Raw genomic sequence first — 20,860 nt, forward strand, 5'->3', positions numbered from 1 at the left:
TGGATGGTAATCTGCTGAGCCTGTTAAATGGTGTAGTTGTAATTCAGCAACGAAGAGAATGACTTTCACCTGTCGTAATTTTTAGAGGGAGATTATATGAAGACTTAGCATCAAGAGCATTACTAAAGATAGATATTTGATCAGGCTGTGAAGTGAATTGCAATATGTATACTTTTCCTTGTTAGACTTCAGCTGCTGCATGTGAACTGGACTCAGTCTTTATTCGGATTACTTTCATCTTCCAGAAAGTTACAGATCTATTGCCTTCCATTGCAGGCTTAAGATTGGGGAAGAAACACAATGATAATGGAGAGAGGGATTGTTGGGTTTCTTTCCTCCTTTCTCTCCACAATATTATCAATAAGACATAAGAAGGTGGCTGGGGAGTGCCTCTAGGCCAGACTTAAGGGCTCTATCTTTTTCCAGACATACTGATTCTAGGTAGCATCCTGGAGTTTGGTGCAGCCTCATTAGCCTTCTTGATTCTGATACTCGTTCTCCAAAATTTCTTGGCCACAGATCATGACTAATACCTTCTTGTTACCTACTACAGAACAGGCGAAGAGACGTGGCTTCCTTCTGTCTGAAAGATGTGAAGTGAAGGTTTCTAAATGTGCTTTCAGCCATTTTGTAGAAGCTTGCTGGCTTTCTTGTCCTCACTGCTGTATGCGAAATGGACATAGCAATTTTTATGTTAACTCTTCTTTTGGTTTTGGACAGCAGTTGAGAACCTTAAGTTTCCTTTTGAGATTCACTGATGATGTGTTGGAGCTGTACCTGAACCCCACAATTGCTGTTGATTTGTGAAGTTAAGAAAATGGTGATTGAGGCTATCTAGATCTTAGAGACACTAGGACTGCAGGAAGGTGCTTCAGAAAGAAGGGAATTTGTCTTAAGCATGTTAGAAGGAAAGCTCCTGCTGGAGTATTGCAGTGCTATGGGATACCTCTTCTGTCTTAGTTCATTTGAATCCTTATCATATTCCTGAAAATCAAAGGCACTGTTATCATGCATCATATTTCAGATTTAGCAACTGCATCTGATGGAGAGGAGAAAGCTCTTAAGGCTCTTCATTTACTACGATTTAATTAAAGCAACTGAAATTTAGCAGTACTCTGGGGACAATAGAAATTAATAGAAGTAGTAGTTCACCTGCAGTGTATGGTGATGTCTGTACTGGCATAATACTTGCTGTTACCATTTGTTCTCTTTAGGCTGTCTGCATTCATTTCAGGTTGCACTTGTTGGAGTCGTCATCTTGTTTTTTGTCTGGGTGTTTCTTACTGAAATAATAAATTTTGTGTATGGGTGATGTTCGTATTTTTGAGTGTTAAACAAAGCTTGGCTTGTTTTTGAAGATGACAGAACAATTCAAATGGAGTGTCAAAATAAACTGTACTCTTTCAATTTTGTATTAAAGTTTGAAAAGAAATGGATGGCATCATGACATTTTGCAGTTGACATGTTTTTTTACACAAAATACTAGATTGACTTGCTTGCTGCTCATTTTCGCTGTGTATATTTGAAAATTGTATCTCACTAGACTGTTTTTGATAACAGTATCCATTTAAACAACTATGTTTCAGATTTGTTCCCTGTCGATTGTTTTCAGGCTGACAATAATCAGGTCACTGTGTTCCCACTTCTGAAAATAAACGTGTACCACCAACACAAGGTTTCCGCTGTATGTGCAAATACAACTTTGTTCTGAGCCTTGTAAAGTCATACATTTTCAGTTTCAAGTTTAATAGATGAATTTTCAGACTTGTTGGCAACAGGAACAGCATTTGTAGGTTTCTATAGCTAAAAACCGAAATAGATATTTTCAACTCCAGAATTTAATTGACAACAGTAATTTCTTGAATTTAGTGTAACAGTATTTTCTGAAAAAGGTACTAAGTGAAATTTACTGGCTTCCTTTTTTTTCCTCAGCATTTCTATATCTGTATTTGTTTTGCCATGGATAAAGATAGCTTTTGTGACCTAGTGAAGTCTTTCAATTTGAGTATTTTGGGGGAGTTGATGAAGGAAGATGTTATAGGCAGTTAAGCATTTATGGTAGCATCAACAATACAGATTGTTTAGTTTCTTTATAGCTGTTTTCCCCCCTGCTTCATGGAAAAAAAAAAAAAAAGTGTTTTATTGCACAGTGCCAAGCCTGGAAAAAAAATAACCTGCTGAGATCTGGATCATTTGATGAACTAGTCTTGAGAGCACTGTCTGAATACAGCTTTATTTATATCATAATTTCCGAACACACACACACACACGCTGCTCTTCAGAACCAAAATGTTGTTTGCTCTTGTCTTTTATTGCTAGTTGAAACTGAAGTGTGTGTGGTTTATGTTCTTGCACAAGAATAGCTTTCAGTAGTGAAGGGAATTGTGTAGGTGCCACTGGCAGGATTGATAATTTATGTAGTGATACGAAATATCAAATAGACAGCCGAACTGGCTTCAGGCAGTAACTCTAGCCTTCAAGGATGTAAATGGTGCTAACTTCTTCAAAAAATGAATAAACAAAAACTTCTATTGTGAGAATTATTACAGCATTGGCATTTGGGTTAATAAATTTCTGTGGAAGCTTCAGTAGTAACAAAAAAACCTGTGAAAACTCAATTTTTTTCTTGATTTTTCCATTCCCTAAAGTGCTCTTTAACTCATACCTGCTGCAAATCTGGTGTAAGTAATGGTCATAGTTGCTAATGTTCTTTTTCGGGTCTCTTTAAACAGTGGGTGAATGTTTTTCTAGCCTGTATCTAACTTAGTGGTTTATCTTGTAGTAAATATCTTGGCTTTCATTTTCCTAACATCTTGCTGCATTGAGACACTTACTGATACTTGCCTCTTATAGTGGGACTGAAGTTGAATTCTGTGGACCCAACAATGAGCATTGACTTGAAATACTTGGGTGTGCAGCTTCCTCTTTCCTACTCAAATTACTCTCTGTGGAGCTATCCAGGAACCAATCCCAATTCTCCAGGTGGGTAGAATATGAATTTGCTGACATCTCAAGTATTACCATTTTATTATCAGTGATCTGGAGGAGGCAATGGCCGTTCTTAAATGACCATTCTGATTTCTTAAAGGGCTTAAAACAGTATTAAAATGACAAAACGTGAGAACTTCCTTATATCATTATGCTGGCCAAGGAGTCCTGAGTAATTCAGGCCAGATTGTCTTCAGCCTTCCCTTTTTGTGATGATTGTGATCCAATAATAGTAGCTGTCAAGTTTATTTTATACTGGCATTGGAACTGGGTTTCCAGATGTAAATATATATATTAGCTACTCACAAATTGCTCAGAAAAAGCCTAAGCAATCTTAATTTCTCTGATGTTGTTCACATGCAAAACAAAGAAATTGTTTCACAGAGCTGAGTATCAGAACCTTCTAGAAGAGCTTGAGGCACCACTTGGGGACTAATCTATAATCTTCATGATATTTATTACAAGTGCTGACCAGTTGTGCTTTTTTAAGCTCATTTGGTATCCAGTCAAGTGCATTTCTCATTATACTGTGACTATCATTCTAATACTGTTGGTAGATACTATTTTTGATAATAAACTGTTTGGACAAAGTATAGGGGTGCTTGTCTTTCTCCTACTTACCTCTTTCTCCTACTTTAATATTGTGATTACTTTGTATTCCTTAACCTGGTGCTTTTGTATGCTGCTAAAGAGAGTGACATTGTATCTCAGCTTTGTTTGTACTGCAAAAGAGACAGATTCAATTCAGGAGACCTCAGTCAACTTGGTATCAAATGCTGTTATTTCTAGCCTAGCAATATGTAGAACAGCCACACAGATTCATGTTAGTATTTTTACATTCCAATTTAGCTCCCAGGGCTGGTGGATAACTTGACAGAGATGTCTCTGTTTTGCCTTTTGTGATTATTCCCTGCCCCTAATTGATACTCAGCTATAACTTGACAGAACGCTAAACATTAAATGGAGTTTCTATGGGTCATATAAAAGTCACTGACTCAATGGAGGGGAGAGACTCAAATTACTTCCTAGCTGTGAGAGGTGGTACTATCAGCTCAAAATCTGCCTGTTCCATTTTAGCCAACTAACTAGCTCATTCACCCTTTTGAGTTTTGGAATCAGTTGCTTGCACCATTGCTAAGGAAACTAAAATTGAAAATACAGGAGAAGACATCTTTTGTAGGGTTTAGCAGATGCATGGCCATACAGCAGAACTCTACAGGAAACTTGGCTTTAAGTGTTCAGTTAATTTTAAAAAAGGTAAAAAACAAGTCTCTTGAGTCAGCCTTTTGGTTTACTACTATTCATTTACCCCTGAAAAGGAATAAGCAGAGTTTGCGAGGACATTGATAAAATCAAGCTTGGTTCATAAACTGAGGCTAGATTTCTTCTTTTCCAGATACTGGATTTCCTTTTGTTTCCAGGACAGGAAAGACAAACGATTTCAGAAAAATCAAAGGCTGGCGAGGGAAGCTTCATGGTGCTTCTAGAAATGAAGGTAAAAAAAAAAAAAAGAATCAGTATACATATTTCCAATGCACAGCCTTTTTCTTGATCTGCTTTGGTACTGCTTCCATGATCAGAATGGAGCTTTATGAGGGAAGAGAGAAACATACTCCAAGTAAGATAAAAATGCATCTGTTCTGTTTTACACAGAAGGCTTGAGTGAAGATCAAAGCTGTAATAGTTTTGGTTTTGTTTGTCAGTTTGAGTTTGCTTGGAAATATGATAATTCCAGAATCCTGTTGCCCCAGGAACCCTAACAAACTGGACCAATTTTCATTTCTACTGGTGTATTTTTAACTCCAGTTAGAACAAGTATTCCTTACATATGTGATTACTTTGCCCTGCCCCAGGGAGAAATGGATATTTGGCAAATGGCCAATTTTTACTTTATTTATATCAAATACTTGTACCTTCTGCACTGTCATACAGTGTTGTGTTGGGGTATTCCAGATGTATTGTGGTGTACCAAGTAGGCTAGATGTTCAGGACAAACAAGATAAGTTACATTGAAGCGCTGCCTGTTGAAGGTTTACTGGTTTTATGAATGAATACACATGAAAAATCTTCTCAAAAACAGTTGTTCAGACAGTTGGTTGTGTTTCAGAGTGGATTATATTTGGTGTGCCTGTGTTGTACTCTTCAAAGAGAATTGTATATATATTTTTAGACAGTTATTTACCTCTTCTGTATTGTGTAATTACTGTAAGATTTGTCAGTATGTTTTCCCAAGAGCTAGTTAAAGGGCTTTTTATTTATTTAGGTGGCAGTTCAGAAGGTTCTCTGAAGAATCGTTCAGCTTTCTGCAGTGACAAGCTGGATGAGTACCTGGAAAATGAAGGGAAATTGATGGAAACGAGTATGGGATTCTCTTCTAGCGCTCCCACTTCTCCTGTGGTGTATCAGCTTCCCACTAAAAGCACTAGCTATGTGCGAACACTTGACAGTGTTTTAAAGAAGCAGTCCGCCATAATTCCATCAACATCTTATACGTTCAAGCCTGTTCCTCTGTCATCTACCTCTAGGAAGACAAAGACTCAAACCAGACAAACATCTACAAACAGTAGAGGAAAATCATCTTATAAGCCTATACTGCCTTCACCTTTTTCCGCAAAGCAGAAACAGAACTCTTCAGCGTCAGGGGAAAAGGCTGCTAAGTCTGTCTCAAATAGCAGTTTGAATAACCAGGCAGATAGTTTCCTGGTGCCAGCTTTGGATGAAAACATACTTCCAAAACAGATTAGTTTGCGCCAAGCACCACAACAGCAACAAGGAGCTCGTCCACCAGGTTTGTCTAAATCTCAAGTGAAGTTAATGGACTTGGAAGACTGTGCTCTCTGGGATGGCAAACCAAGGACCTATATTACAGAAGAACGAGCAGACATCTCTCTGGCAACCCTGCTTACAGCTCAGGTAGATCTGTAATAATTTCTTTCCTTTCTGTACTGTTGTTTTTCCAACTCTGTACACTTGCTGATGTTGCATATAGATGCAGAAAACACAACTGAAGCTGCTAAGGAGCTTGACAAAGCACAATGTTCCTTTGTGGTGTAGTCTTTGCAGTGAAAGTTGAGAAGTGCTGACTTAGTAGTCCGTGAAAAAAATAATTGTGATAATAGCATGTTGATGTGAATCATTACTAATTTTCACCATTAAAAATACTGATTAATACAATTGCTATTCAGTAACTGCATTTCCTTACTATGTGTTACCTTTTTTTTGGTGAAACTAACTGCAAAAATAATCCTGGTCATGTAACTTGGTTGTCACATGATAACCTCTTTTATTTTCTTCACATCCTACTTATTGCCAAGATGGTTTAGCTGTCTCAAATCACCTTTCAAAAGACTTCAAATACAAACTTTCCTGTGTTCTGGGTTTTTTTCAGCATAGATGACAAATTTTCATATGAAAACCATGTAGGGGGTTATTGTGTTAGCCAGGAGGGGTTGTTCTAAATGAACTTTGAGTAGCAATTTTGCATATACTTGATGTAATTTTACTAAAATTTCCTCGTACTAAAATTTGAAGTGTATTCTTCTTTAAAACTTTCCTTAGGCTTCTCTCAAAACCAAACCTATCCACAAAATAATAAGACGACGAGCACCTCCTTGCAATAATGATTTCTGTCGACTGGGTTGCATATGTGCCAGTCTGGCACTGGAGAAGCGTCAGCCTACCCACTGCCGCAGGCCAGACTGCATGTTTGGTTGTACTTGCTTGAAGAGAAGAGTGTTGCTGGTGAAGGGAGCATCAAAACATAAGAAAATAATGAAAAAGGGTGTGCGTGGAAATCTTATGTCCTATGGAACACAGGAAGAACAGCAAGAAGATGTGGAAGAAGAGGGTGATGGGGAGGAAGATGAGCTGAAGCAGAAGGATAAGAAGAAGAGGAAAAGGGTGGAATACAGTGAGTATTGCTGGTCAAAAGTGATTACTTACAGCTTTGAAGAAAGCATCTATCTTGGTGGACATTTTTGTTAGGACATAGTAGTGATGCCATTTCTAATTCCAGAAATTGAGAGTGAATTCCAAGAGGTGTCTGCAACATCTGCTTTCATATAGCCGACTAGAATAACACCTCTTCCCTTTTTTAAAACTCTTAATTATCTGATCAGCATTTTGGGCACTACTTAGTTTATTGTGATCAAATAGCTGGAGTTTCTTTTTGATAATTTAAACTCTTCCCCAACTCACCAAGTATCTTGAAAAGAGTAAGGATATGAGCTAATTACTGCTGTCCCTGTTGGTAATCTTCACTGTTACAGTGCTGTTTTCTTTCACTCTTAGCAAGTGAGTATCTAGAGCTGTGTATAGCTGCATAGTTCACTGACTTTAGTGGAAATCTAGTGGTTTATGATAGTTTCAGATCTGACACAAGGTATGCACAGAAATCCAAATTGCTAGAGATTGACTTTGAATTTACACTTTCAGTTTCTTGCTAGTAAGTACTTCTAGCAATAGCTAAATACAAACATAGTGTTATCTGGTATTCTACTGGAATAAATGAATTCTTCCATGTAGCTGTGGTATAAAGTCTGGTTTTTGGGGGTTGTTTTGTAATTTTTAAGTATAAAGCATCAATGATGATCACTAATTCTTCAGTGTCTTTCTTTATCTGCTATCACAGTACAAATGATAAACAATGATTAGTGTAGAATAATTTTTATTTTCATTTCCTCTTATGGACAGATCCCAGTCACTTCTGGCTAGAATTTGAAACAAGAAAAACAACCAGCAGTATTTTTTGGTAGTATGAACTAGTGATTGCTGCATGGCTAGACCTCATGCTCAAACAGAAAATTCTGTAACTGCTGTGTTAGATGGTGTTTCATTTATAAACCGTTTTTGTTTTTCCTCTTTTTTTTTCAGCTATTTGCGACTCGGAGCCAGAACAGCCTGTTAAGAACTGTCCATTGTGGGTGAAAGTAGAAGGTGAAATAGATCCGGAGCCAATTTACATCCCAACACCATCTGTTATTGAACCAGTTAAATCTTCACCACTGCCCAACCCAGAAGTCGTGCTTCCTAGTAAGCATAGATCTTCCAGTGGAGTGAAACCAGGCAGAGTGTATACTCCTAAACCCAATCCAGTGGTAAGAAAGGAAAAAAGATGCGTTTGTTTTTCTTTGTATTGAAAATTAAAACAAACACTGCCAAAAGCTTTTGTTCTAGGCCATTTTAGATGAAATTTGAGATGAAAGCCCAAGATGGACTGCCTGTAGATATGTTGATAAGCTTGGCTGAATTGACTGTATCTAAATCTTTAACTATGTCCATCTTCTGTTGAGAATTTATTGCAGCAATATGCAGATGGTGAAAGGTGATTATGATTCACTAATAGCTTCATTTAAGAAATGCAACAATACATGCTATTTCTGGTAAAGTATATGCTGGTCCTGTAATGTTTGCAGAAGTTATTAGCTGCATAATGTAACCTATCTAAGTAATGAATTGGAAAAAAAAAAAAAAAAAAAAGAGGATACAGACACACAGTGTTCAGTGTGGTTCTGGAGTCTTTTTTTTTTTTTTTTTTTTGTTGTTCTTTTCTGAGGTCTCACACTGCCCATATTGGAAGAATTCGAATTTGCCTTTCTCTCACCTTAGTATCTTAACAAAAGCCAACAACAGCAGTAGAGGAAGGACTCTAGTAGAATTAAGTCTAGTTATGTCTGAAGAAAAAGCATACCAGAGCTGCTACTTAATGTATACTAGATAATGTTAAACCATGCGTGACACTTAGGACTTGTTTCCCCAGTTAAAGTATCTCAGTGGGTTTGGGTTTTTGGGGCTGGTGATGGTGTTCCATTGCACACCCCCACTCTCAAGTAATTTGGAAGCAAGATGTAGACTGGGCTATGTGATACTAAGAGGGCAGATTCAGCTTTAAATGCTAGACCTTTATTTTGACATTTACTATTGAAGCATTAATGTTGAAGTGTTGTTAGAAAGCAAAACTGTTTCATTAATCTTAACGTGCATCTAGAATGGAGAGGTTTTCTTTTGTGGTTTGTTTTGTTTTTTGTAGATTCGAGAGGAGGACAAGGATCCTGTCTATTTGTACTTTGAAAGTATGATGACATGTGCAAGGGTCCGAGCATATGAACACAGGAGACAGGAGAAAAAGCAACAAAAAGACAAAAGTGATTCACAGAGTTCTAGTTCTAGTATAAAGGTAAGAAGTCACACTGCAACTAGCATGTATCATAGAACATGCAGAACAGACAGAAATACTGAAAATGGTGAAGTAATTCTTTTTCCCAGAAACTCCTACTGAACATGAGGGCTTGGCTTATATTTGATGGTGATAGGGCTGTGGAGTCTGGAGCCTAAATCACCTAGCAGTGCTGGTAAACTTACCCTGTTACTGTGATAGAAAATGTCTTGTCTGTGGAAATTCCTGGCTGCCAAGTGCACTATCATGTAAGGCTTAAATGTTCGTTGTTAAGAGCTGTTGTAAGATGAAAATTGTAACGTTGTCAAAGTTAACATATGTTTATGATTCGGGATGACAGTATGATGAAGTATTTTATTCTGTGATGTAATTTTTACTGTGGAAGAGAGATACACAGGATGAAAATTTTTCTTGGATTTTTTTGTTCCTGCAGGAGCAAAAAGCAGACCTTCAGTCTCCTGAGAAAGCAACCTGTGAGGTAGACAAAGACACTGATAAATCAGGAGGTAAGAGCTGAGTCTTGAGTGTAATTCGACCTCTTGGTAGTTCCCCATTTTTGTGGGGATTTTGTATGGCTTTATTTTTTTAAAAAGTTGCAGCTATTGATGAAACAAAAGTCCATTTGCTGGGGAAGTTGTTATGGTTGTCAATAAAAATCTTATGATGTGCTTACAGTTTCCTGTTTTCTTAAGCAGTTGTGTGTGTGTCGTGGGAGTTACAGCAAACTAAATATCCAGTACTTACTGGTCATTTTAACCTTAGAATAACAACATTACAGGAGTTTGTTTAGTAATAAAAGATAATACTGCACAGCAGACACGTTCAAGAGTGATAATTAAATACTTGGGAAGGAATGGAGATGACTGGTTTTGGTTTGTGGGTTTTTTGTGGTGTTTTTCCCTCTTTTTTTGGTTTGGTGGGTTTTTGTTTTTGTTTTTCCTCATTATTACTTTGTAGTTACTGAAGAATTAATAAATGTCCAGGTGGTACTGTGAGGATGGGGTCTTCATGTTCTCCACTTAGAACTGTACGGGATGAGGAAGCGTCTATACTTTATTTGGAGTTGTTTGATGTTGAATTCTCTTAGTTCAAGTTGAAAGGTTGAAGTTTGCTACATTTTATACACTGACTTTGAGTTTCTAGTTCATAAAGAAGTAGGCTAGACATCTGTGTTCTCCTTCAGTCTGAAGTGGCCCAAATCATGTTACGCACTTTAAAATGAACATACTAGAGGCATTGTGACATCCACTAATGAAATATAGCTGCCTTTTTGAGCTGAATTTTTTCAATGTTTAATGTTTACAACAGCGCACTCTACATTTAAGGATGGGAATGGAAAAATAATACAACTAGTTGAAAATGCTGGTGAATTGGTAGGTGAAATTAAAATGGCCAGGACACAGGGCTCAACATCCTTACAGTTTTGTAAAAAGTGACGTTGAATCTCTAATGACAACAAAAGGTCTTGCTTCTGTTACACATCTTCTGCAAAAGACAGTTCCGCTAGCGACATGTTTGCCCCTCATGCCATTAGAGGACACTGGTCCTTTTCTGACTCTAAGAGAAAAGTGCCATCTCTTGAATAACCAGCGATGCTTTCTACTGCATGTTGGTGTTGCTTGGAGATATTTCATCCATGTACTGAAAACAACCCAGCTTTGTTTAGCTTGTGATGCAATGGGATACAACCTGAGATGGTATGGCTGCAGAGAATGAACTATGAGATACAGTCACGTTAGTTTTGCAGTGAGTTTTTGCTTGCTTGTGAAGCTCTGCAAGGGGAAATGATGCTTTGAGCAGTTCTTTTACTTGTTGTTGCCCTGCAGTTGAGACAGGGGTGGAGGTGTGGGCAGAATAAAGTTGTTTGAATATCCAGGTGATAAAAATGCCATAGTATTGCAGAAACCTATTTCAATTCTTTCTCAGAGAAAAGCTGGTGGTCTTCCCGTAGTGAGGGGGACTCTTCCTCCACCTCCTACGTTCATCACACCACTCCAAGTGGACCAGCCAAACTTATCGAGATTATCTCTGACTGCAACTTGGAGGAGGATCACAATAAGATCTTGACCATCTTACCACAGCATATCAGCAGTAACGCGCCACAGTGCCTCAAAGTGGGTAGCTTCATTATTGAATTGGCTTCGGAATACAAGGCCCAGGATGAGAACCACCCTCCTGTCTACTCCTCCAGAATGAAAATTTCAGTGCCGTCCTACCAGGACAAGGATGAGAAGCCTGAGATACCTGTCTTGGAGACTCCTGATAGCGGAGTGTCGTCATGCAAAAAGCCAGAAAATCTAAAGTTCTTGCGGGCAGAAAAATTGGACGAACTGCAGGAGAAGTTGCATGGGGGCAAAGGCTTGCCTTTTTATGCAGGGGTTTCTCCTGCGGGAAAGCTGGTCGTCTACAAATGCAAAGCTAATATGAGCCCCTCAGGCTTGATTCAGGTGGGTCCCTCTGCCTTTACTGTGGAGATTAGATTCTGTTTCATCCAGTATCCCAGAACTTGAAGGGGAGAACACTCTTTAATTTGTCTACATAGTCTTTTGCCTGTCCAGACAAGGATTCTTAGTATCTGGTGGCATTCCTGCCTCTCCATAAGCTTGTCCCTTTCAGGATTGACTCAGTAACAGGAAATCTGATTGGAAGTCTGAAATCAGGTGGTTTAGCTTGACCTGTTGGCCATTTGGGTCTTCGTGGCCCAAGTACAAAATCTCAAGATTTTTGGTGCTTTGGAAAACTCCCTGTAGACGCATTTGACACATCATGCTTCCAAATGAATGGCTGTTAGAGGCCACAAAAATAATATTTTTCTGAGGAATTATACAGGAATATACACTGGGACAAAACTTTAAAATGAAACTGTAAATATTAAACTGCTTTTTGCTACAGTTTACTGCTAATCATCACTAATAGCCTGTGTTGTCTTTGCAGAATATATGTTGTTCATCAAGAGACTTCATAATCCTAAGTTCAAAGTGAGTCCTTTCCCTGTAGTTTCATGCTGCCCACTTGGTATTTGAATTGGTGGTAGGAACTGTAGCGCTAGGATGAAGATCTTTTCCAGTCAGAGGTATTTGTCATTATAGTAATACCACTTTCAGGGAAGGCATATGAATCAGAAAATAAGAGTAAAATGTCATTTTCATGACACTTTGCATATATGGCACCCTGAGAAAGAGAAGCTAGTGGAGAGAAAAAAATGTAGGGGGAAATTACTTTTAATAAAAGGGATCAGTAAAAAGAGTAAAGACTTTAGTGGTGTGTTAAATGTATTTGGCTTTTAGAAGGTATTACCAAATAACCTGAAAGTATAATGCAACACTACCAAAACTTCCCATTGATCACTAGGTATAAAGCCTGCCATTCAGAAGGACGTACAGTTTTTTCTCTCCCATGCAGTCAGTTATCACTGCATATCTGAATTTGAAGTTAGTCAACTCGGTGTACCTTAATTACACTCTCAAATGACAGTGGAGAAGAAAAGAGCTGATAAAGCTTTTTACAAGCTCTTTAGAGTGTTGTCCCAGTGTATATGATTTAAGTATTATTTCTTCTGTTGCTTCTGATGCTAGGTGTTAATTAGGTTTGAAAGTTTTATCAAAAATTGCCCTCAGATTTGGGAACCCATTTTTATTCAGGACTGTAGCGTAAGTAAAGGACAGGAAAAACAAGTGCTAGCTTCACTCTATCTAATGTCAGTGATTTCACATGCTCCTCTGGACTCTGGTTCTATGTGAGAGTCTGAGTAGCGTCTAAAATCTGTATTATAAATATATAACAGAGTTGTTTGAAGTTCTCCTGGGCAGTAAGGAAAGTAGAATTCCTTAGAATTCCCATTCTGAGTTGCAGTGGTTTTTGGAAAAGCTCACTTTGAAGTCCCATGGAATGAAACGCCTCTCCAGAGGTGGTGAATTAGCATTCTTTTCACAAAATTTCCCTTTTCCACTTTTTTCAGGTTAATGATAAAAGGTATCCTCAGGCCAAACTGCTTTTGGGACAGATGGGGGCATTACATCCCGCCAATCGGCTAGCAGCTTATATCACAGGCAGGCTGCGACCCACAGTACTTGATATCTCAACCCTCAGTACTGTGATCTCCAAGGTAGCATCCAATGCCAAAACAGCTGCTTCTGGGACACCATCAGTCCAGGTGCCCACAACATCAACTCCCAAAACTACATCTTCCACCAGCACTACTTCAACCCCCACTGTGACGACTCTGAAAACCCATGTCCCAGCACAGAGACAGATAGGTAGGTTGGAACTTATTACTGTGTTTTAAATTGCGTGAAGCTGAAGTAAAAAGTGAGTGTACAGCATTGCTGTTGATTTCTGTACAACAGTGCATGCTGCCTCTGGCCGCATTGCCTACCTAAACTGCCTCTGCAATAAATAACCTCTTTAAAGCAGAAAGTTTTATTTTGACTTCAGAATAAGATTACAGATGTTGACTGTTAGTTATTTTATTAATGCTACTAGAGCATATTTTCAAGAGACAAGGAAGAGTGGATGGAGACACGCTGAATGTTAAGCTTTGATTTTTGTTTTGAGAGTTTCTTTACTATGATTTTTTTAATTACTTTTCATCAAACATCAGTTTAACTTAAAATGAGTAAAGGATCACTCTAATCTGTGATTCCTCACTGGTTCTTTTGCTGATGATGTTGCACTTGCAGTTGGAATTCTTGTGACCACCAAAGATGTGTGAAGCAGCAGTGAAAGACAAGATGGTCCAAATCTGGATTAGTGAAACAATGGGTGTGCAGCCAATAACCACACCAGCCTGTAATCTCATTGGATTTCACAAGCTAAACAGGGTTGGACTTAGTCAGCACTTTGAGGGGGGGGTGGGAGGAAAGGGTATCAGAAGAAGCACGTGGTACTTGTGTCTGAGTTAGTACTGAAATGGCTATCCAAGCATGGCAAGAGAGGAAGTTGCTTTAACTATTACATTTTGCATGAGTTTAAAAAAAAAATAAATATTCAGTGCCCATCCACATAGCCCACACATTTATTAAAGATCTGAAGAAGCTTCACAAGAGAAAAGGATGTTAACCTGTGTCCTGGCAAAACTTTAATTTCTGATTGTTTGTTTTGTTTCTTCCTGCCTAAATTTTCATTGCCATGTAAATGGGTGTATTGTTTTTCTTGTCCTGTAATAAAACTTCTTGTTTTGTGCGTTTATGCAAAGTTAAAGAGCTGACTGCATTTCATTGAACTGATCATTGCATATATGATTTCAGTGTTCTGGCATCTTCTGGGTTAAAAATGCTAGATGCATAAATAACTACAATATTTAAATTGGGTTTACTCCATATTCTGTGCTGTTGTACTCATCTGTAGCATCTGGAGTGATGTAGATGCAGTATTCTGATCCCTTGGAGAGCAAGGGATGAGGGAGAGGATCTTCCTAATAATGACTACTTCCTATTGGCTAGATTTGTGACATCCAGTCCTCAGTTGCACAAATATCACTGCAATGAGAAGGGGACATGGCAAACTCTTACCTTCCTCCCACCCCTTTCCCCCATGGCCCTGTAAGATGTGGATACGGTAGAAGGGGGATGAAAACCAAGAAGCAGTGAAAAGAGGAAGATCACACAAACTGTTAGAGGAAGAATTTGAGGTTTAGAAAATAGTTTGAGCCCATTGTTTCACTTAGGTGTCTGTTTTCCTGTACTGTAATTAGAATTGTCTGTTCATAGTTTCACGATAAAGAACAACCTCTCAAGACCTGATTTTTTTGTGTGGCCAGGAAGAAATGCAACAAAAAGCTATAGAAGTGGAATAAAGCACACATATGACTAATATGTAGGGCGTGTTCAGGACTGCCATAAAGGTTTCACTTTAATTACAAGGTACAAAGAAAATTGAGGCTCAACTTCGTGATGAAATTACAGTTGTAGCACCTCATGAAAGGCAAAGAGGAAATCTATTAAAATTTTGACCTGCAAGTTTTTATTTGCAGCTGCCCGCCCCTCACCTGGTGGTGTGTTCACACAGTTTGTGATGAACAAAGCCGGAGCTCTACAGCAGAAGATTCCTGGAGCGAACACACGGCAGCCTCTGTCAAGCCCACAGAAGTTCAGTATCAAGCCTACACCGATAATGGTTGTTGCTCCCATGGTTCCCTCAAGGCCATCTCCCGCTCAGTGCACAGTCTCTCCTGGGGTCACTACAGCCACCACCACTTCTCCAGTTACTGTGGAATTTACCAGTGTGGCAGCACCTGCTGTGACCACTCCTGGCCAAACAAGAGCTGATGAACCTGCCTGCTCTCCTCCTGCAGTTACAATCACAGCTGCTCCTGCAACACCTGGAATCAACACCTGTATTGCTCCCTCATCCACCACTCCTACTGCCACTGTGACCATAACACAAGCAACAGAGATAGTTGCACCAGTAGCAACCATGTCACTCCCTCAAACTGTAGTAACAACACCAACTGTTACTTGTCCTGTTGTCACAACACCCACTTCTACAGTTGTACTAACAACAGCTGCAGCAGCCACATCTGTAGTGACCACACCAACTGCTGGCTCTGTTCCGATTATACTGTCAGGAATTAATTCCAGTCCTTCACTGAATCAACAAAGAGGTAAGGCTTAGGTGCTTTGGGCTGTTACTGCAAACACGTCCTTTTTTTTGTTCTGCCTCCTTTGTAGCTGGAATACAGTCTGCAACTGTAGAACACAGTTTAAATATAGATTCATTTGCCTCACCCTTCTTTCCAAAATAGGATAAGAAATGTAATCTCTTAAATTGCTTGTTTTATTCCAGCCTGAGCCAGTAGAGGAGGAAAAAAGTGTAGCTATCTGGTCAGTGACTGCTATGAAATGAGCTGGAAGTCTCACATCTTTTCTTGGCCCATAGAAAAGTATAGCACAAATATGACTGCTAGAATTTCATGGTTGGCATAGAGTCCAAGAAATAGGTATGGAATTACTGTCTTGTTAACATGGAAGTCTTCTGAGTCATGGTTGAGAAATGTTGATGATGCATGAAAAACACTGTTCTGGCCTGGTTGGTTCTGTGTGTGTTCTGTGAATAAAAAGAGAAGAAAATGCTTTCGAGTAAGTTTAAAGAGATCCAGTTGTTTCAAAAATATTTGTGCTTGTTTTCATTATGCCTGGTTTGTAGGCTGTTCTCTTAAGATGACTTTATGTAACTTTTTAAATGTTTCAGAAGATACTACTCCACAAGCTATAAGTAAGAATCCCCAGAAGATGTCTCCTGGAACAGAGAAACGTATAGGACCTCGATTGCTGCTGATTCCCGTGCATCAGACATCTCCTGCTTTGCGACCACTGAACAACACGCAGCTTGCTCAGAGGCAGAGGATGGTTCTTCAGCCCCTCAGGAGCCCTGGTGCTGTGAACCTCTTCAGACATCCTAATGGGCAGATCATTCAGCTTGTCCCTCTGCATCAGGTTCGAGCTGCAGGTGCGCAGCCCAGTGTGCAGCCAGTGATGTTCCGCAATCCAGGTACAAAGTCCAGTGTTTCTTCACTTACTGACCGATGTGTTACTCAGAAATTAACAATGTCATAAATGTCTCTGTGATGCTCCTTTCCTGTGCTGGAAGTAATTGAACAGTCTAATTTGGTTCTTTGTGAGTAGTTGAAGAACATAGTATGGTTATTCAGATATAATACAACTTAAATACCACATGTTTAAAATACAGAAACTGCAGTTAATAGCTAAGTCTCCACAATTTGGGAGTTCTGTGCATCGAGTAAAAGGGCCTCTGTGTGTTTGGCAGTGGAGACATGTCTGCTGTATTGTCATAACTTAAAAGAAAATCTGTTGATGTGGCAATTCAAAAATAATTCTTGTTGGAGATTCTCTTAGAAAGAATGAGCTGTTATCTGTGTCTCATTGGATCTGCTGCTTTGGTTTTGTTTGGTTTGAAGGTTTGTTAGCGCTCTTACAGCAGATACTCAGATCAAATGTTACACTACAGTGTGAAATTGCTGGGTTTTTTCCTCCCTAGAACGTGAGAAGAAAAATAAGTTTGATGTTCAGCTGTTCCTTCTCTAGTGCATAGTTGAAGACAGGGTTAGAAGAATTAGAAATGACAGGTATCTGATGGGAAATAGGAAGGATGCTTGTTGAGCATACCATTGTATATTTTTGAAAAAAACCTGACCCATGTTTATAAACGAAATAATTTTAAATGCATGTTTGACTTTCCAGTAGGATTTTTTTCTTCTTCCTTTATAAAGAAGCATTGTGAGGAGAGGGAGGCAGAGTGGTGTTGAAATGAGAGGCAAGAGCAAGCACAGTAGATGAGAAAATGTGGGGAGGGGAGAAAATAATCACATGCTTTAGTTATGGTTTGAGCATGGGATGTAGTAAAGATTCAGTCACAAAGTTCATCGAATTTCTTTCTGGTTTGGGGCTTTTGCTGTCCAAGAGAAACTAGTTGCTAGTGGTGGTATTTTTCCTCCCCGTTTTACAGAGTTCTGAAACACTGCAGAATTGTTAACATGAAAAAGATTGTGGTATAATTGTGTAATCCTGTCATCTTTTTTTCTGTGGAAGTCTTTTTCTGAGGGGGAAAGGAATTTTTAAATAAATGTTTTCGTTTTTCTTTTTTCCCCCCAAATCCCAATTTTCCTGTTTTCCAATAAATGGAGAAGTAAAATGCAGATGACTCTAAATTCAGTGCTGGTTTGATTAAAAAGCTTTATGGTAGAACTTACCATTAAACCTGTTAATTTTAGAGTAGCCACCTCATGTATTTTATTGGGCTGTTCCATATAAAAATTCAACAGTTTATATGTCTTCGTGCAGCACCAGTTCTTTCACTGAGAACTTGTAGTCAGATACATGAATACACTGTGATTCTTGAGAATGCTGACTACTTCTAGTACAGCATGAAACACTAAAACTGAAAAGCGCTTTGAGGAAGTATTAGTTGATGTTTCATTTTCTTCACAGGATCTATTGTAGGAATCCGTTTGCCTGCACCTTCTAAGCCTCCCGAGTCACCCGTGTCTCCCACTTCTTCTGTGTCTTCCACTTCTCCTGCAACAAATTCATCTGTACAAACTGCAGTACCCAAGTTATCCCCTACATCTAACCTAAACACTCAAGCATCTTCTCTGCTTTCTTCAGTAGCAAGTTTTGTGTCACAGGCAGGCACTCTAACTTTGAGGATCCCACCTCCTGCAGCTAGCAACGTGACAAATCAAACAGCCTCCGAGTCTAAAATAACCTGCAGCTCCAGTAGTCTGCCAGCTACCACTGCTAATCTCATACCTTTACAGTCTGGTAGTTTTGCTTTACTGCAGCTCCCAGGACAGAAGACGGTGCCAAACTCCATTCTTCACCATTTTGCATCTCTTCAGATGAAGAAGGATTACAGGAAAATATGCAAGAAAGAGGACTCGGGTGCTGCTCAGCAGAAAGAAAATGGGAAGGCTTCAAGCTCAGATGACACTGAAGTTACAGAGTCCGAGGTCACAGTATCAGATAGGAAACAAGAAGTAAATGAATTGTTGGTTAACCAGTCAAATAATGTTGAAGCATCAGCATCTGGCACAATCGCACCTGATAGAAATTCCACTACCTTAGAGATGGTGGAGAAGGACTCAAAGGTGCTAGAGAGTTCTTGTGATGATAGGTCTTCTCAGCATGATGTTTCCACAGATGTCATATCATCTGATCATTCATACATCAGTGAGAAGCCAAATGATGAGGAACAAAAAGGGGCTTCTGAGGAGAAAGAGCATTCTCTCGGTTCTGGAACTGTAGTGGAGGCTGTTTCAACCAACTCTGAAACGGTTTGTGGGTCATCAGGTCAGTCTCTGGTTGCTCCTCTGGATAATGTATATCCACAGAGTCTTGAGAAGCGGGAGACTGCACAGTTGAAGAACCATGGGAAGGAACAAATACATGGTGAACGGGAAGAGAAACCAGTAGAGGAACACAAAGGAGATGCACAGACACAGATGATGGAGGAAAACAATGCAAGTTCTGGGCAGTCACAGCATCAGCAAGAGCAAGATACACAGCTGAAGAACGAGAAGGAACAGAGAGGGAATGAATTGTCTCAGAACAAACAACACCACCAGGGTGATGCCGAGCAGCCAGATATGGAAAGGAAGGAGTATGAGGGTTCTGTGGAATCAGAAAGAGAGGAAGAAGGAAGTAAGTCTGAAATCAGTTCTGCAAAAGAGCAGGATAACGGTTCAGGAGAAGAGCATACAGTCAATACTGAGGAAGGCAAAGAAAACATAGCTAGGCAGGAAGGCAGTAACAACAAAGAACAAGATGCTTTTAATTCTCAGGAAGAAATTAAACCAGGTCATGATATTGTAACACATGTCAACAGTTCTTGGAGCAAAATATCTAGCATTGTACCCACTTTAGAAAATAAAAATGAGGTGGATAACAGAGCTGATAAATCTGAGGAGAGTGACTTCCCAACACCAGAACAGAGGGCACGGGAACCCGGGCATCACAAAACAGGTTACATGCCCACTGTTGATATAACTGCTGATGACACAGAAGAGGAAGAAGAGGACGACGATGATGATGATGAGGATGAAGAGGATGAAAAAACCGATGATTCCGCTGATGAGATGGTGGATGGTGCTTCTGACTTCCCAAGTGAAGAGGAAGTAGATATTGAAAAAGTGGTAAGCATTTAACTATTTATGGATATTTTTTTTTTTTAAATAAATTGGTCAAATAACATGTCATAATCTATGGATTTGAAAGACGCAGTATGAAGTTTGTGTTCTAGACTTCAGTTTCTATAGAAAGTCTAGATCAGGGTTCCACGTGGAAATGTCTTTTATTTCTTCTTAGTTGCATGCTTTTTTATAGGTAGCATTGTAGTGGCCCTTTAGAAATTGTCCATTTTTCAGATAACAGGAGTTACATGAGCAAACTGTATTAGAACCATTGCACGTTGTCTTCCTTCAGTATTTACTTAAGCAGCTTGGTTCCTTGTAATATGACTTACGATCCTGAAATGTAGTAGCCAATCTCTTATTTCTGAGATTTTCATTTTAAGCTGTTTCCTACTTAATTTTTGTAACCCTTAGTTAACATTTACTTCTGGAAGGAATGTTTGAATCTCTCCTTAAATTTCTTTTAAAATTTGGCAACACATTTAAGTATTGTGTGAAAGCTGTCATTCCATATTCAGTAGAAAACAAATTGCTCCGGAAGTCACAGAATAAAGGTAAAACATTGTGGTTAGTGTAGTTGTGTTTAAATTTTAATGTTCATAGAATTTCCATCAAATTTCACCCAAAAAATAAAACCATCCCACATGTAACTCCTTGATGTGCTTTTTCTATATCAGTTATGTGACTTAAGAAACAGTGCATTTTTAGTTAAAATTTATGAAGTTGTGGTTTTGCCAGTCAAACGGACGTAAGAAATAAGGTAGCCTTTTCTTGGGATAAGATAAAATGAAAAGAGAAAGGTTAAACTGGAGAAGAATTGAAGAACAAACAAATTAAAAATAGGAGATTATGTTAGTGTCTTCAGGAATTTGAAAGTATATAGTTCTTAAAGCCCTTTTGTGTTAATGTAGTCATCTTGCAGTTGAAAACCAAATTAGACACCTTTTTCTTCTAACCATATTCAGAGTAACTCAGTTAAGTCAGCAACTCTGGCTTTTAGAAAATCTAACCTCCAGAAAAACTGACTGATCGGTTCATATTCCAGGTAACTA

The 20,860-nt window shown here is 38.9% G+C and overlaps 1 protein-coding gene across 4 annotated transcripts in view; it reads left to right on the top strand.

Annotated features, from left to right (window-relative positions):
* Window positions 1-20,860, top strand: part of MGA (MAX dimerization protein MGA) — a 62,417-nt gene that overhangs the window by 22,641 nt on the left and 18,916 nt on the right. The window contains exons 6-17 of one of the 4 annotated variants that reach the window (XM_074909565.1): window positions 2,854-2,982; window positions 4,385-4,483; window positions 5,252-5,901; window positions 6,547-6,898; window positions 7,861-8,084; window positions 9,017-9,163; window positions 9,597-9,669; window positions 11,090-11,610; window positions 13,122-13,419; window positions 15,135-15,764; window positions 16,352-16,651; window positions 18,109-19,811. In XM_074909565.1, coding sequence (XP_074765666.1) covers window positions 2,854-2,982; window positions 4,385-4,483; window positions 5,252-5,901; window positions 6,547-6,898; window positions 7,861-8,084; window positions 9,017-9,163; window positions 9,597-9,669; window positions 11,090-11,610; window positions 13,122-13,419; window positions 15,135-15,764; window positions 16,352-16,651; window positions 18,109-19,811 — 5,126 coding nt within the window. Of the gene's footprint in view, window positions 1-2,853; window positions 2,983-4,384; window positions 4,484-5,251; window positions 5,902-6,546; window positions 6,899-7,860; window positions 8,085-9,016; window positions 9,164-9,596; window positions 9,670-11,089; window positions 11,611-13,121; window positions 13,420-15,134; window positions 15,765-16,351; window positions 16,652-18,108; window positions 19,812-20,860 lie in introns of those variants that run through there. The other 3 variants (XM_074909566.1, XM_074909567.1, XR_012633854.1) reach the window with 3 other exon arrangements.

This window comes from Athene noctua, chromosome 6, assembly GCF_965140245.1.
Source record: "Athene noctua chromosome 6, bAthNoc1.hap1.1, whole genome shotgun sequence".
In the NCBI taxonomy this organism is placed as follows: Eukaryota; Metazoa; Chordata; class Aves; order Strigiformes; family Strigidae; genus Athene; species Athene noctua.